Source organism: Pelophylax lessonae (genome assembly GCF_965119305.1).
Source record: "Pelophylax lessonae genome assembly, chromosome: 9".
Classification (NCBI taxonomy): domain Eukaryota; kingdom Metazoa; phylum Chordata; class Amphibia; order Anura; family Ranidae; genus Pelophylax; species Pelophylax lessonae.
This window is the reverse complement of record NC_138776.1, coordinates 129,450,446-129,468,961: the sequence shown is the minus strand read 5'-3', so window position 1 is coordinate 129,468,961 and position 18,516 is coordinate 129,450,446. Positions and strand designations below refer to the sequence as shown.

Here is an 18,516-nt window from a genome sequence, read left to right as displayed (position 1 = left end):
AGGATATGAGGAGACAGATGAGGCAGGGGAAGGCGGGGGCACTTTTTGCTTGCCTGTCACCCAAAAGCCACCTCCACCCAGGACACAAAGGACTACAGCACCGCCGTCAGTGCATCAATAGATGGTTGGGACTCAGAGGGCCCCGCAGCCTCTGAGAGGGGATCAGGTGGGGAGATGTGCTCCAAGAACTTCATGAGTCAGTAGGGGGACCCCACAATAAAGGTGTAAAAAAACACTAAAAGGACACCCCCACTGCTTCGGCACCACCACCCGGTCGCCAGTAACAGAGTACCTAATCGATCCTCAGCAGAAAGGAAGAAGACTCCTCCAGACTCACCACCCAGCAGAAACAGACACCTAGGATAATCCGCACTCCACATGCGGCAATCAGGAAGGGAAAAGACCCAGGAGACAGCACCAGGGGATGAGGAGGGGCTCCCACTGCCGAAATCGCCACCCTGAGGGCTCCACTGTCATGGCCGCTGCTAAGACCAATGGCAAACCACGGCAAAATGACCGCTAGACTACACAAACATGGCCGCCCTGCATTCAGCACACAGGCTAGAAGAAACTGGCAGCTCCGCTCGGTACCACGAGGCTCCCATGGACCCAGGAGGGATCCCTAGGCCTCAGAAAATGGCACAGGCAGGGAGCGAGGCCCCTGGCAGGAGCCCCCACCAGGTACAGCCCCCCCCATAGCCGATCGCCCGGTCGCGGGCGGCGCACCCCCCTGCCAGCACAGCACCCTGCCCCCACACACCCCAGAAGGTGGACCAGGCTACCCCACAGCCACAGCGTAAGTGGAGGGGGGGCGAGATGGCCCACAGGGACCACCAGACCTACAAGGGAGATGTCTAATGGGAAGGAGGGGAACCCAAGGGTCCAACCGTCCCATGGAGGGTCCCACGTCCACCCCAAAACTCTCCAGAGGGGGAGGGGGGGGACCGTTACTTACCATACCAGGAACCAGGCAGGCACCGCTCCAGACAGAACCTCCTCTCATTTGAAATGAGGGGGGCTGTCAGCCAGGAGGACAGCTGCGACTCGGGCCAAGACCCGGTCGTACATGACCTCGCAAGGCGTTTAATTCGCAGGCCAGCCCCCATCCAGTGGGGCTATGTCGCGGCCGACCTAGTGCGGAGCTGGGGTCTGCATGCGCTCACTGGGGTGACCACTGGATCTAGATTATCCAGCCCGTCGCCCAGTCCGGCAGTTGATTTTAGATCTCACGGATAAAAAACCAGGAGGAAAAAAAAAATAAAAAATCTATCTAAAAAGAAAAAACTGCCAGGACCAGAGATCCCAGCAAGGAACTAGGTCCTTACTCCTGACTAGGCAGAATTAAAACGGAGTACCTATAGCAGAGAGAAGAAGTATACCTCTTGGGACTGCCCATAGGCGTACCCAGATTTTTTTTCTTCCTAGTGTCTTACTCCTGTAGGGGGCAGTATAACCCAATGGTTAAGAAGATCAGGAGCTGTGTCTGCTAATGAACGAAAGAAAAAAGTAATTTTAAAACTCCCTAACTACATTCCAGGTGTATCAAAACTAAAGGAGTGCAAATTCCTAAAGTTTGTTTTCCTTCCTATAATTAGCCACAGCCTGATAAGAAAAGCCTGTGTCCTGCCAGTATACTGCAAAGTGGGACCATTGTTCTCTGGTGGGAAGCAGAGATCTCTTTGCAGAGATCTCACATGCCCCCTGCTAAGTCAGAGCTAGAGCTCTCCAAACAGCAGGGAACACAAGCTTTGCTGATTAGTGAGTTTTGGCAATATCAGCAGGGGGTGTGTCGGACCTCTGCAATGAGACTACTACATAGTCATAGAAAGCAGGGGCCCCAGTTCAGCTCCTGGCAGAGAAGAGCTGTGGTTGCTTTATAAAGAAAACAAGCAGCAAGACAGTGGGGAGATTTACTAAAACTGGTGCACTCAGAATCTGGTGCAGCTGTGCATGGTAGCCAATTAAGCTTTTTCAGTAAAAACTGGAAGCAGATTGGTTTCTATAAAGAGGTGCAGCAGATTTTGCACTCTTCAGTTTTAGAAAATAACTGCCATTGAACACCTTTTTGTATGGATGTGTCTAAAACGTATTTAGCTTATTTAAAACTGAAAGTTCAACTGGCTACTGATAGATACTACATAAAGTGAATTTTTTTTTTGTTTAAAAATAACAAACATGTCATACTTACCTGCTCTGTGTAGTGGCTTTGCACAAAGCAGCCTTGATCCTCCTCGTCTCGGGTACCTCCGAAGCGCTCCTGGCCCCTCTCTCCTGTCGAGTGGCCCAGCTTGCTATGGGAGCACCTGAGTTGAGCCACAGCTCTGTGTGTCCATTTAGACACGAGGCCGCAGTTCGGCCCACCTCTCTCTCCACAATGACTAACTGACTTTGATTGACAGCAGCAGGAGTCAGTGCTGCTGTGTCTCAGCCAATCCAGAGGGAGAGTCCCGGATAGCCGAGGCACTCATGTACATTGTTGGATCGAGATGGGGCTCAGGTAAGTTTTTCTTTTGGGGGGGAGGGGGGTACTGTGCATAGAATGCATGAAGATGAAAAACCTTCTGCCTTTAGAACCACTTTAACTGGTAAGACACATTGACTGCGGGGGCCACTCATATCATACATAGTTGCCTGTTTCTTCTGAATAGGTGCTGATGGACCTCTGCACTTCCAGACCCAGTGATAAGGTTATGCTCATCGATCCTATTGATACACGATAGTGAGATGGTTCAGTTGCCCATTTCTGAAGTCATGCAAATGTTCCAGGTTTGATCAGGGTTAGGATTGGAAAAAAAAGTATTTAACAAGTCTGATTGGCTCAAACACCAATACTCTGTACTGAATGGACTATTTCTTCATTGCATACACATTCATTTAATGGGTAACCAGTGCAGCATAACCGTCCTCTAATAAATGGCCACCCCTTATGTTATCCAAACAGGTGGCACTCTAGAGCAGTGGTCTCCAAACTACATCTCACAGCTCAGATTCGGCCCTTTGCTTGCCTTTATCCACCACCAAGCCTGAGGCATTCTCTACTCTCACTGTCCATAGTCTGGCCCTAAAGTCTGAAGGACAGTAAACTGGTCCTTTGTATAGAAAGCTTAGAATCCCCTGTACTAGAGCATCACTGATGCCAACACAATGATTCTGGAGCATAGCCAGCGATGTGTTGGAGGTGTCCATTGTATTTGTAAGATACCAGAGATTATAAAGTGCTGTGCAGTTCAAGAAGATTGCCTTGAGAGAATCATTGCCTGCAATAATTAAATAAGCATAAAGTACAAATTGGTACCAATGTTAAAGCTAAAGTGATAAAACATCACCAAAAATAGGGCAGTGGGATTGTCAGCTGTCCCAAAACAAACAATCTCTTTAAAACTTGCTATTTTAGAGAACACAGTTTCCATATTTAATGGCTACCGAACAGATCTGCATGTCAGCAGATAAGAGGATTATTTGCTTAAATAACTTGTGAAAGTCAAAAGGGAAGAGGATTTACTCTTCCTGTCAATGTGACAGGCTGCTAGCATACATCATTTTCGCTGCACATTATCTTTACAAACTGATGCACAAATTATGCCGCTAGAAGGGTACAAGACAGATACTCTTAAACAATAACTGTGCATTGGACCGATGCTGCATCCACCTAGGTAAGTATAAATTAAAAAAAAAAAGGAAACCCAAACTTCTCTTTGAAGTTGCTCCAAATTTAGAAAAGTTCCTGTACTCCTGCACTACTTCAAAGCGACTTCTATTTGACTTGTGCCCATAGACTTTAAGGAAGGTTTGTGTAAAAAAAAAAAAAACCGCTTATGCTCAAAAAAGCTCAAAGAAGCTCATTTAAAACATGCACAAGAGCACAAAAAGCACAAGCTTCTTCAAGCTGAAATAAAAGCTCAAATACCTGTAAAAGCAGCTTTTTTTGTGCATGAGCCCCAAATCGGATCCTCATCTTAATGTGATTTGGTTTCAACATTACAGGAAGATTACCCAGGCATTCCCTGAAGTTGCCTCAAAGTCACATTGGTTTAATCTTTTTATATGGGTTATAGACTGAAGGACTTATAAATAAATGGTTGTGGAATGAATCATCTGAATTTCCATTATTTCTTATGGGGAAATTTGCTTTGATATACAAGTGCTTTGGATTACATTCACGTTTCCAGAATGAATTATGTGTGCAATCCAAGGTTTTACTGTACATTGCAGCCAATCAATCATTAGATGTGGTGGCTGCATTAGTTTTCTTTTCTTTGACTTTCTTCTCTGTTTTCACCTGGTGATCTGGCCAGTAACACACCTCCTGTATTAGTGAGACACAACCCTGGATGAAGGATAATAGGAGGCACATCAGACAGCAGCTTTGTCAGTCCGGGGGGGGGGGGCTGTGTTAAATGTATTGGAAGATTTAGAACCACCTACAAAATGAAGCCAAACTCCAGCTCACACTTTATAATCTGTTACAGCTGCTTTTTTTCTTCTGGACTAAAGGTTGTGCATGAATAAATGAAAGCTGATCATTTAATCACCCTTGCCAGTCTTAAGTGGTTTGTCTCATCCATGTAAACTGATACATTCTGCTGGAGAGTTGGTGCTGTGAAAAACAGAACTTGCTGGTTCGATTGCCAAAATAGAAGAAAGAAAGCCTAAAAATTGAACTAATACAGCCATCATATCTAAGAATCAGTAAGCTGCAAAATGTTTGCTTTTTGGGTTTAATACTGCTTTAAATATACCATTGCAAGCATGTTTGTATATCTGTTTGATTAGGACAAAGGGTACCCGTCTATCCTGCCAGAAATCCATTACGCTCCTATCTTCTTGTATACATTGCACCTTTGAAAACAGGAAGTGACGAAATGCGTCAGGACGTGGAACACACAACGTGACGTACGCACAGAGTATTGGAACGCAAGCCGGAAGAACCTCCGCTCGCCACTCTGCATTGCTGTACACAGCGGTCACGAGAATCTTACTTTTACCCTGCAAATATCTTTATGATTTTACTGATTTGAACCCAATCTATGGGAAATAAAGTCCATTAACTTTATCACACTATTGGAGCATTTATATTTTTTATACACCTACCGTAATGCTGATACGAGGGATGGTGAGGAGGAAACCCTAATCCACACATCCAGGAGGCAGTACAAGGGGACCTTCCGTGGCCCTGAGGGCCTACAAGCGTGATTGGTCTTAATATCATATTATATATGAGACCCATTACATCTGGTAAGTCACCCATCTTTTAACATACCACTGAAAGGAGGAACCTGCACCTGCACTTTAATAAGTCACAAAATTGGAGGAAAACCTATCACTGACCACCTTCACTTTTAAACCCATCTGAAAGAACTTTTTTTGCACTGAAGAATAGTCAATTGGGACTTTTTTGTCACTCATTTGATTTTATTGCCATTCTGATTTAAATTTTATTGCCACTTGATGTATTCATTATTTTCATGTCACAATATTGATTGATTTGCATATTAATTTTATTTGGATCACCTTTATTCATTTTATACCACTTGCACAAAATACCGCACTATGCTATATTAATTGGTCTGATATTTATTTATATATTTACTTATGATATTTCATTTATTAATTTTGAACACCCACCAATTATTTTATATTTTATATATTTGGATTGTTAGCAAGCGCTGTAGATAGCCCTAATTCACTAGGATTATTTTTTCCACAAATTCCCTTTTTACTACTGCTGCTGCTCCCCTCTACCAATCCTATCCATTTTTACCATCACACAATTTTAATATAAATATATTATATAAATATTTTATACACTTGGCGCATGGAGTACACTTTCCCTCAAGTGTTACTTCCTACATTGCAGTGTTGTTTGAAAAAAATGATATTGGAAGTGTTAGGATTAAAAAAACAATCTCCTCTATGTTATGGAGAAGAGAAGAGGGGGAGATGTTCTGTTGTCTGGTCCTAGGGTGAAATTGTTTCTCCTCCAGAGATACAGTACGTCCTAAAGTAAAAAGAAAGTCAATGCAACCACCACACATTTAAGGGTTGGTAAGATGAAATATATTACTTTTTGTTTTCATCTAACAGTCTTCGTTATCCTTGCTCTCCTTTGAAGAGTCTTGAGATGCATTATCAAAGCAATACTCACATGTATGCAGGCACTCTGTGACGGTGGTGGGCTTGATAAGATAGCCTTTGCAGATATAGCAAGTGACGTGAGGATTGAATTCTTTTACCATGCGCCTCCTTTGGGCTGCCATTGACAATATGCCTAGAGACAGACAATCCCTGGACACAGTCTGACGGGAGAACGGACCAGGATTTTCAAAAAGCGTCAAAACGTCTTGAACGTCTCACATTTTTATCAACGTGATGTCTGTCCTCAAGATGAACTTTTCTAAAATATTGCTCATTGCTTCAGTTTGCCTTTGGCTGTTTAATACGTGCTACACTTCCAGACTCCTGTTAAGTGAGGGGACAAGACAAGGGACAAGAATTAAAGCCAGTGCACAAAAAGTATGTGAAGTATAACATATGTTGTATTAAAATGATCAGGAGCAACAATGTAAAACATAATACTGTTATATGCCCCATTCACACTAGAGGAGTCCGCCTGCTGGAGTCAGCAGGGGATCTCTCCGCTGATCCCCTCTGAGCAGGCGAATGACAGGTCTGTGTCCACTGATGCAAAGTGGATACGGCACAGCCCACTTGTCCGTTTCCATCCAACTGTCATCTGATCCGCCAGACCAATGGGGAACGGATTCCCATCCATGTTTTTAGTTAACAGGATCGGATGTCGACGGGTGTCAATGCACACATGTCCGTTGACATCTTCCACTCCATAGAGAGCAATAAATGGTCCAATCGGGTCCACCTGAAAAACTGACAGGGGGACCCAATTGGTCTGTCTGTGTGACAGGGGCCTTAACACTTTTCAAGTAAATATATTATATACAAAAAATATAAATACATAAAACATGCATGTTATTAATAAAACACGTTAACCCATTTATGACTGATCTGTGCCATAGGATAATACCTCTGACGGGATGGATATGTTTTCTTTCTGGGGGGGGGGGGACCTTGGTATTACTAGATTGCAGAAATCCTGCTGTAATATCCAGGTTGCCCGTCAATGTAGCTTGTGGTCATATGGTCATAGAAACAGACAGCTAGTCAAGTTGTCACAGTAAAAAAAATCCTACCTCTGTATCGAGCCCCGATCCTTCTGCTGTAAGATCAGTTTTATCTGTTAAAAAAAAATAGATACATAATTTTTTTTTTTTTGCATGAAAATAAAAATGCAGAGTTGTATAAAGTACTCGAAACCCATACTTGAGTAAAAGTACAAGTGCTCGATCAAAAAGTGACTTGAGTAGAAGTACTAAAGTATTCAACATTTTTTGTACTTAAGTATTGCAAGTAGTTTTTTTTTTAAATTTTGCTACTCAAGTACTGAAAGTAAAAGTACCAGTAGTTTTGAAAAAAAATTGCTACTCAAGTACTGAAAGTAAAAGTACAAGTACTGTGTTATGTAGTTATTAAAGAAAGAAGTCAAAAGTTTGAACATCATATTGTTTTTTATTATTTCAAATGCAGCTTTTATTTATACATACAGTAGCATTTATTTTCCTATGCACTGATAATACACATGTTTTGAGCTTCATGAAACCTGCCATCTACTGTTCTGGCAGTGGTAATTTTTATAATAGTAACGAGTAACTATGCAGCACAAAAAAAAAAAATATCGGAGTAGAAGTATTGAAATCATCGAAAAAATGTAGTGAAGTAAAAGTGGAAGTAGGAGAAAAAAATTCTACTCTAGGAAAGTACAGATACCCCCTTTTGGTACTTAAGTACAGTAGTGAATTAGTTCTACTTAGTTACTATACATCTCTGTAAAAATGGTATCATATGAAGAACATAAGATATTTAGATATGAAACCTAAACATGTATCTGTTCATATCTGTGACCCTTTGATCACATAAACCAATAAAACAAAACATGAAATGGAAAAAAACCTACTGGACTTAAATAACCAAACCCAAAAGCTGCTGTAGTCATAAAGAAGTTCTCAGGGCACTCTGGAATGTAGCGGAGAAGGGTAGAGATTGGGTACCTGTACTAAAATTCTGATGGCATTTAAAATGGAACTCTACCCTCCTTATCCTTTAGGCTGGGTTCCCACTTATGCAAATTGGATACAGGTTTTCCCGCATAGGAAGCCATCCATTGTTAATAATTGTCATGTGATCTGCTATGATTGGTCACAACAATCACATGGTATTGGCAGCGTGCCGGTACAGTGATCAGTCATCGGCTGTGTCCGGTGTTCTGTGTGGTTAACATGAGTGAGATGGCCTCAGCCTGGAATCACTCTACAGACCACACCCTCAGACAACTTTAACTCTTTAAACACTTGCCTACTGGGCACTTTCACCCCCCCTTCCTGCCCAGGCCAAATTTCAGCTTTTAGTGCTGTGCATGGTTCTGGGAGGACATCAATAGATGCCCTACCAGAACTGGATGGCCACGATGTAGCCATCTTTTGGCCATAGCTCGGTCGGGAAGTGGTTAAAGGCTATATATATATATATATATACACACACACACACATACTTCAGCATGCATAGCATAATACCTACTACAGTAGATCAAGGGGGCAATGTCAGGCTCCTGCAGACACTGCTGAGAGCTCTCTGTATCTTTGTATGGGCAAATAGTTTCTCAGCTACAGGATGATGACGAGGAGGCTGATCAGCACCCTAGTAGTTCATTGAGAACTACAAGCAGTCTGCCACTATGGCATTCACAGGGGACATCAACCTTTGACAGGTGTCCCTATTTCCCTATGTCTTTTCTGAGGATGGCTATAAATTTTATATTTCCTCTCCCTTTCAGTCTTGATGATAGCAGTCATCAGGATTGAGAATAGAAGAGAGTTCTATGTTAGATGTCAGGTGAGGGTATTCAGAAAGGCAGGGGGATGATGGGGGGCAGAATGCTTTGTATCTACTGGAAGAGGTCATGTTGGAGGGTCTTCAAGTTCCACCATTAGCCAAACCTATGCATCTGTGGCCTTGAATGGCAAATAAAATAAAATAAGTAATTTCTGATATTTAACTAAAGTTAAAAACTGTTATAGATCTTTACATTCTTATTTCAGGCAAACATTTCTTTGTGTGTTGAAACGGACAGTCCAAGGAATGTCTTTCAGATAGCCTAGAATAAGGCAGAAGACTTCAGGTCCCTGCCCAGGTCATGCGCATTCTGTGGCCCACACTAGACTCAAGAAACAGAAAAGCAATACACGTTCAGACATAATTATTATCACAGTTTCTTCAAGCCGGTATCCAGGGTTCACCAACAGGTCTACATTCCAGGTTGGACCAAAAGTAACATCATTTGGGAAATTTGGACAGAAACCAATGGATAATTTTACCAGTTATTGTGTGAGGAAATCTAGAAAACATGAACTGTAATGCTGGCCATATACTAAGCAGTCATATTTTTGTTCCAGATATCAAAAATTACCAAGTATGTAGCCTGAAAACCCATCTAATCGTTCCAGTCCAACCGTATCTAGTTAAGTAGGTCTTCACACTAGAAAGCTTTTCTCCAATTCGAGGCCCAGCACAACTAGAGCTTCAATGTCACAACTCTTTTCAGTTTTGACAGAGCACAAAGGGTAAGCGCCTCTGTCAGGCTTTTATTGTGGTCTGAACCGTTCACAATCTGCATTTATCCTGGAGACCAATATCACTGGGACAGAAGGTGATAGTATATGCTACATTTTCAAGATGTTCCCAGATCAAGAAAGCAATTAAAAGGTCTTTCAATGCGGAACACCTATTCTGGTGACAAATATCTAAGAGGGGATTTCTTCTCCTTTCCTGTTGGGGCTGAAAGTGAAGCTAAATCTCCCCAATGGGACACAGACAGCAGAACAAAAAAACGCTCTGTACAGTAATCAAGTGTGAAACTTTGCCTCTGCGTAGGAGCTCCCTGTAATAAAGACCGTTCACTGCTGTTCTCTCTGGTCTTGTATCCACCCCTTCTGTGGTGGGCGGGGCCTGCTGGGTCTCCCCTACAACTCTGCTCAGGCTAGGTGCAGCATGTGATATCACCACTACTGTAACAAGGCAATAACTGGGTTTGTAAATTCACTTGGCACACACAATGTGAATTTATATCCTTTTTTGTATACTGAGTAATATAATGAATCCAAACAATTAAAACGTTTTTGCGCCTTAAAGTAGAAGTTCAGCCAAATATTAACTATACTTAATTCTACTCTATCTATCCTGTGAAGGAAAGATCTGTAGGCTTACCTATTCTGAGGGTGCTCTGGTCTGGTCACATGATTGGGTCCAAGTGCCGGCTTCAGTGTAGAGAAGGGACAGCTGACAACGGATGCCCCAGAGTAAGTCTAAGGGTGATGTCATCACCTAGGCTCTGTAGCTGTTCTGTGCATTAAGATAAAAACCTTTTAATAGTAGCATACACCCCCCCCCCCCACTCCTAATACTTAAGCCTGTTCAGGATCCAGTCCTGTGCACATCTGCAGCAGCTCTTTTCCCCTCTCCCGTGTCTCACAGGCTTGGCTGAGAGCAGCGAGAGCCATTGGCTCCTGCTACTGTCAGTCAAAGGCGATGAGCAGAGAGTGGGGGGCGGGGCAGGGCTGAGCACGCTGTGTGGTGTGTCTGAATAGACACAAACAGCCCGGTTCGGGGGTTAAGCAAAGGAGGAGGAGCCAGGTGCCTTGCACAGAAAAGATAAATATTACATTGTGTTGTGTTAAGAAAATACAAAAGAAAGCTTTACAAAAGCTTTACAAACACTTTAAGTCCCCGTTCACATTAGGTCGCTCCGACTTAGGGGGCGACCTGTGAAGTCGCGTGCAGCGCGACTTCGGCGCGACTTGCATGGACTTCATAACATGAATGTCTATGCAAGTCGCCTCCAGGTAGTACAGGACCCCCCGAAGTAGTACAGGACCCTTTTTTTAAGTCGGAACGACTTGCGTCGCTCCTATTAGAACGGGTCTTGTAGCGGTCAATGGACAAGTCGCGCTAGTGTGAATGGGCTCTAAGAGGGGATCGAAGGAAAAACAAAAAACAAAAACAACACTTTACGATGATGTCAGATGGCTCTTTTGCTACAGATGATTTAACCAATTCTGGGTAACCACGCACATTTACTGCAGCAGGGCGGCCTCTCTGCGCAAAATCACGTACCTGTAAGGGATTCACACACACAAGTAGGGGGCACACGTGCCTGGCAGTGATTGGATTAGATTTAGAACTGATCATTCATCAGGTCCCGGCCAATGATTTATGGCCTGGACCTGCTGATCGGTTCTGACAAATGGTGTATTGGCATGTGCCTGTGTAATGCAAGCACAGGCACAGGAAATTTTCAATCTTCTCTCCTGGAGCCCTTTTCCCTTTCCAGCGTGAGAGGAGAGAACATCTACAGTGAGTGCAAGCACTACACTGACACCAGAACACACAGTTAGGGACAGATAACCCCTTGATCATCCCCCCAGTTAGCCCTTTTACTCCCTGTCACAATGTCATTAGGTACAGTGTACTGATTTTTTTTTTTTACTAATCACCGTATTTAGTGTCTAGTATTTTGCAGATCTCATTTGTTGCCACAATTTTTGGAAAATGAAGAAAGAAAAGGAGAATGTATTTTTTCTTTTTTCAATTTTCAAAACTTTGTGACAAAGAGCAAGATACCTAACATGCCTCTCAGCAAATAGTCTGAGGTGTCTACTTTCCGAACAGGGGGTCATTTGGGGGGTTTTGTGCTATCTTGACATTTCAGGGCCTCTGAAACTGTGATAGTCAGTGAGAAAGTCAAATGAACAATTTACGCCGTTAGAAAGCCTGAAGGCAGTGATTGGTTTTCGGGGTCCTGTATGCAGTTAAGACTGCCAAAAAGTCTCACACATGTGGTATCCCTGTACTCTGGAGAAGCAGCAGAATGTATTTTGGGGTGTAATTCCACATATACCCATAGCATTTGTTAGAAATATATAATTTAGTGACAACTTTGTGTAAAAGAAAAAAAAAATTACGGAGACTTGTGGCAAAATATAAAATATTCAGTGGATTCAACATGCCTCTCAGCAAATAGCTTGGGATGTCTACTTTACAAAAAGCAGTAATTATGGGGGGGAGGGGGGGGAGGGGGTGTCTGCTATTCTAGCATTTCAGGGCCTCTGAAACTTTGATAGCTAGTAAGGAATTTAAATGAGCAGTTGACACCCTTTGGCACCCGTACGCTGCTAGGCTCTCAAAAAGTCTCCCACAAGTGGTATCTGCATACTCAGGAGAAGCAGCAGAATGTATTTTGGGGTGTAATTCCACATATACCCCATGGCATGTGTAAGCAATATTTAATTTCAATAACAACTGAATTTTTATTTATTTTTGTCAATTTTAAAAAACTTGTGACAAAAAAAAAAAAAAATATATATTATATATATATATATATAATATATATATATATTTATATATTAGAGATGCACCGAAATGAAAATTCTGGGCCGAAACCAAAACCGAAAATGCAGGATGCCCTTGGCCGAAAACCGAAACCGAAAATGACTTTTTCCCCAAGAAAAATGTAAAATAGATAGAACAGGGGCATACACCAAAAACAGGCAGCGACGTACACCTGTTGCTGCCACCCTGTCACAGTATATGTACTGTGATGGGTTGGCAAGAGGTTAATTTAATTACCAATGGTATTTGTATTATGCAGCATAAGGGGGTTAATGTATTGCCACTGCTGGTCACTCATCTATTAGTGACCGACCAGTGGCAGTTAATTAACCCCTTTGTGCTGCATTAGTGCAACCAGTATCAGTGCAACCAGTGTTAATTAACACTGATACTGGTTGCACTAATGCAGCACAAAGGGGTTAATTAACTGCCACTGGTCGGTCACTAATGCATCAGTGACCAGCAGTGACAATACATTTACCCCTCATGCTTCATAATGCAAATACCATTGGTAAGCTGCCACAGCTCTCCCCCATCTCCCCCCCCCCCCACTGCCTCAGCGTCCCCCTCGGCAGTACACCCTCCCCCCCTCTGGCTCAGCATCCCTCCTCGGGTGTCCTTCATTCAAAAGAAGCGCCTCTGGCCGGCGGCCCGCCTCCCGGTGATGTCACTACTACTACGATCTGTGCATGAATGAAGTGACACACTGGGCGGGAGGGCGGGGCGAGCGGCCGCTAATAGATATAACTATGTGATTCTTCCCTTCACTTCCCTGTCAGCGGGACTGTGTGTGAATGAGAACTGACCTGACACCGGGCGGGGGGAGCGGCCGCTAATAACTATAACTATGTGAGCCTTCACTTCCCTGTCAGCGGAGTTACATGCCTGACAGGGAAGTGAAGGATCACATAGTTACAGCTATTAGCGGCCGCTCCCCCCGCCCGGTGTCAGGTCAGTTCTCATTCACACACAGTCCCGCTGACAGGGAAGGATCACATAGTTATATCTATTAGCGGCCGCTCGCCCCGCCCTCCCGCCTGGTATGTCCCTTCATTCATACACACATTGTAGTAGTAGGGACGTCATTGAGAGGCGGGCGGTCGGCCAGAGGCGGGACTTTTAAAACCTGCCCTGCGCTGCGCCCTCCTCCTTCCTCACGGCGGACATATTCATTTCGGCAATATTAACCCATTATCGGCCGAAATGGGATAGGCTCATTTTCGGACGATAATTTCGGTGGCCGAAATTTCGGTGCATCCCTAATATATATATTCAATGGGTTTAACATGTCTCCCCCAATTCCTTGGGGGTGTCTACTTTCCAAAAAGGGGTAACTTGGGAGGATTTTGTACTACCCTATTTTAACACTTCAAGAAATTAGATAGGCAGTCAGAAAATAAAAGATGTGTAAATTCCAGTAAACACAAAAGTGAGTACACCCCTCACATTTTTGTAAATATTTTATATCTTTTCATGTGACAACACTGAAGAAATGAGGCTTTGCTACGATGTAAAGTAGTGAGTGTACAGCTTGTATAACAGTGTAAATTTACTGTTCCCTCAAAATAACTCAACACACAGCCATTGATGTCTAAACTGCTGGCAACAAAAGTGAGTATACCCCTAGGTGAAAATGTCCAAAGTGTCAATATTTTGTGTGGCCACCATTATTTTCCAGCACTGCCTTAACCCTCTTGGGCATGGAGTTCACCAGAGCGTCACAGGTTGCCATTGGAGTCTTTTCCACTCCTCCATGATGACATCACAGAGCTGGTGGATGTTAGAGACCTTGGGCTCCTCCACCTTCCATTTGAGGATGCCCCACAGATGCTCAATAGGGTTTAGGTCTGGAGACATGCTTGGCCAGTCCATCACCTTCCATAACCTCAGCTTCTTTAGCAAGCAGTGGTCGTCTTGAAAGTATGTTTGGGGTCGTTATCATGTTGAAATACTGCCCTGCGGCCCAGTCTCTGCACCGAGGGGGATCATGCTTTGCTTCAGTATGTCACTGTACATGCTGGCATTCATGGTTCCCTCAATGAACTGTAGCTCCCCAGTGCCAGCAACACTCATACAGCCCCAGACCATGACCCTTCCACGACCATGCTTGACTGTAGGCAAGACACACTTGTCTTTGTACTCCTCACCTGGTTGCCGCCACACACGCTTAACACCATCTGAAACAAATAAATTTATCTTGGTCTCATCAGACCACAGGACATGGTTCCAGTAATCCATGTTCTTAGTCTGCTTGTCTTCAGCAAACTGTTTGGGGGCTTTCTTGTGCATCATCTTTAGAAGAGGCTTCCTTCTGGGATGACAGCCATGCAGACCAATTTGATGCAGTGTGCGGCATATGGTCTGAGCACTGACAGGCTGACCCCCACCTCTTCAACTTCTGCAGAAATGATGGCAGCACTCATACGTCTATTTCCCAAAGACAACCTCTGGATATGATGCTGAGCACGTGCACTCAACTTCTTTGGTTGACCATGGTGAGGCTTGTTCTGAGTGGAACCTGTCCTGTTAAACCGCTGTATGGTCTTGGCCACCGTGCTGCAGCTCAGTTTCAGGGTCTTGGCAATCTTATAGCCTAGGCCATCTTTATGTCAAGCAACAATTCTTTTTTTCAGATCCTCAGAGAGTTCTTTGCCATGAGGGGCCATGTTGAACTTTCAGTGACCAGTATGAGGGTGAGAGCAATAACACCAAATTTAACACACCTGCTCCCCATTCACACCTGAAACCTTGTAACACTAGCGAGTCACATGACACCGTGGAAGGAAAATAGTTAATTGGGCCCAATTTGGACATTTCCACTAAAGCCTCGTACACCTGATCAGATTATCGAATGATCTGTCGTCCGTTTTTTGTTGCATGCTAGTCTCATGTGGAAAGTGAAGAGGTTACTTTTAAAAAAAAAATTCCCGTACGACAGAATTCAACTTCATAAGTGATGTCACGTGTTGAATTGTTTATGTGTTCTTTCGTTTCTAAGCATGCGTAGTCTTGCTCTTACGATTTTTTTCGGACGAAAACTGTATCGATTAAAACGAAAATCAGACATTGTGTTGACATACAATAAATATTTTATAGCCTGCACATCCAGTTTTTGTCGCCCAGAAAATTTGTAATCGGCTGTCGAAAGCAATCCGAAAATCGGCAGATCGTTCGTTGGCCGACATTTTCCTTCTGATTTTCGTATCGTGTGTACGGGCCTTTAGGGGTGTACTAACTTTTGTTGCCAGCAGTTTAGACATTAATGGCTGTGTGTTGAGTTATTTTGAGGGGACAGAAAATTTAGACTGTTATACAAGCTGTACACTCACTACTTTACATTGTAACAAAGTGTAATTTCTTCAGTGTTGGATGACCGCACAATTACCAGTTAAAGTAACGCAGTACCAAATTGAAAAAAATGCTCTGGTCAAGAATGGGGTGAAACCTTCTGGAGCTGAAGTGGTCAAGTGTCATGGCTTCTAACTGGAAGGCATTCATCTGCATGCGGCATTTTTTCCAGCAAGTAATCTGCCAGCATGTCTGAGGATTATAGACTGAAAAAAGATACAACATCTTGGCAGAGCACACTTTCTCATGCTTATAAGAAATGTTGTTCTCTGTGGTGAGATCTTTAGTATTGGAGGAGAGAGTCTACTCAGCAAGACAGGGCAGGATACCAAAACCATGCTTGCTCTCTTTTAAAATTATTTTAATTTAGTAGTTAAAAGCAGAGCTGAAAAAGTTTGTCGGACATCAGGAGGGTCACTGATAAAGGCAGTACAGCTAGCCCTTCTGTACCGGGCCCCATCAGTTTAAAAGGAGGGCTATCTGTACTGCCTTATTGCCAACTCTTGTGCCTCCCCCCGCAATGCTGCCAGATTCTCTTTGTTGTTCTCCCTCCTGCTGTGCTGCAGAGGGATCGGTATCTACTCCCTCACCCCCCTGCTATCCGGACACCATGTGTACCCCCCTCCCTTGAAGTGCTGCTGGTTTCCCTCCTCTCCTTTTCTGCTGGCAGCTGCTGCGGGCACACAGGGAGGTGTTCCAGGATGGAGAGTGGGATATGACGTATATACTTACCAGCCCCTTCCTTTCCCGAATAAACAGTGAGTGATTGGTACTGATCACTCCTGTGTCCATTCATCTCTTAAAACGGAGTTCCACCCTGGGAAAGTTTTTTATAATAAAAATACCCCCGGGACAGTCAGGGCTAGTGCATTCCACAATGGATAGCCTCTGATCTGTCCCGGGTTGCACTTACCTTTTAGAAGAAATACTTACCTTGAAAATGTATGGTCCAGCGCTGCCATCTCAGGTGTGGGCAGCTGAAGCCAGCGCGATCCTCTTCTGTCTCCTCTTCCGTCTTCTTCGGTCCCACGATGCCCTGCACCGGCCCCACCGTCACTTCCGGTGCCACAGCGTCATCCCTGCACAGCTTCTGGGCATGCCCAGAAGCTGTTTAGCAAGGTATGACGGCGCCTGCACCGGAACTGACGTAGAGGCCGGTGCAGGCGCATTGATTCCTGGGAGCGATGACGTTCAGCTCCCAGGAATCATTGCAAGCCAGGAAGTGACGAATCGCCGTGGCCGCCGAGGGGAGGAAGAGGAAGTAAGGTAAGTATATTTTCTTCTAAACAAGGTAAAAAAAAAATTTGCGATTATCAGTCTTAAAGTGCGACATCAGGCGTCTGTTGAGACCCCTTATATTTCACCAAAGGCCCCCAACAGGGCAGTCAAAAAATAAATAAATAAAAACACAACAAAAAACAAAAGAAAAAAAAACACATTAAAAAAATTAAAATTCTAAAAAATAATTAGAAAAAAATCGCCCCAAAAAAACGAAGAATTAATTTTAACCACTTGCCGACTGCCTAACGACTATATACGTCGGCAGTCAGCCCCTCACAGGCAAAGTGACGTAGGTCTACGTCGCTAGCCTGTGAGGGTCTAGGGAGCGGGCGCACTCCCGCGTGGTCACGGACCCCCCCCGCGCGTGTGACCGGCGGACCCGATGTCCGCCGGTCACTCTGCGATCGCCGCTGCAGAGGGAGAAAGTCAGGCGGCTAGTGTAAACAAGCCGCCTGTCATTCTCCCCTGTGTAGAAACTGTGATCACACGGTTCTACTATGTAGAACCGTTGATCACTGTTTCTACAGCTCAACAGACAGCCAATCACAGTTAGAATCACGCCCCTAGGGACACACACAGCACCTCCCTCTCAAATAAAGTTAACCCCTTCACTACCAGTGTAATTTTGCAGTAACAGTGCATATGTATAGCACTGATTACTGCAGTAATGTCACTGGTAACCCCAAAAGTGTCAAAAATGTCAGTCAAGGGTCCGATCTGTCCGCCACAATGTCGCAGTACCGCAAAAAAAAATTGCAGATCGCCGCCATTACGCGTTAAAAAAAAAAAAACAAAAATGACAAAAATCTTTCCCTTTGTTAGTAAACGCGATAACTTTTGCGCAAACCAATCAAAATACGCTTTTTGCGATTTTTTTTACCAAACATATGTAGCAGAAAACAAATTGGCTGAAAATGTTAAAAAATTTTGATTTTTACATTTTTTTTGGGGGGAATTTCATATAAAAAATGTGAAAAATATTGTTATTTTTGCAAAATTGACGCTCTTTTTTTGTTTATAGCGCATGATCAAAAAATCGCACAGGTGATCAAATACCACCAAAAGAAAGCTCTGTTTGTGGGAAAAAAAGGACGTCAAATTCGTTTGGGTACAGCGTCGCACGACCGCGCAATTTTCCGTTAAAGTCATGCAGTGCCGAATCGCAAAATACCCCCTGGTCAGGAAGGGGGTAAAATCTTCCGGGGCTTAAGTGGTTAAATGTGGTTTGCTCTCTAAAGAGCAGTCAGCATTTGGATCGTTCTTCAAGCAGAATTTCACACTATCTGCTGTAACCCTGCACTAGCACACCTGAATCAGTTTTGTTCCATGGGAGTATCATTTCTGCCATGGCTGTGAAGCATAGTATCACATCTG

The 18,516-nt window shown here is 43.8% G+C and overlaps 1 protein-coding gene across 3 annotated transcripts in view; it reads right to left on the bottom strand.

The window, feature by feature from the left end:
• PCGF5 (polycomb group ring finger 5) overlaps positions 1-18,516 on the bottom strand; it is a 113,225-nt gene that overhangs the window by 46,579 nt on the left and 48,130 nt on the right. For all 3 annotated transcript variants that reach the window (XM_082268457.1, XM_082268458.1, XM_082268459.1), the window contains exons 2-3: positions 7,206-7,249; positions 6,146-6,459 (exon numbers count right to left, since the gene is read on the bottom strand). In XM_082268457.1, the coding sequence (XP_082124583.1) occupies positions 6,146-6,257 (112 nt within the window). In that variant the 5' untranslated portion in view covers positions 6,258-6,459; positions 7,206-7,249. The remainder of the gene's footprint in view (positions 1-6,145; positions 6,460-7,205; positions 7,250-18,516) is intronic.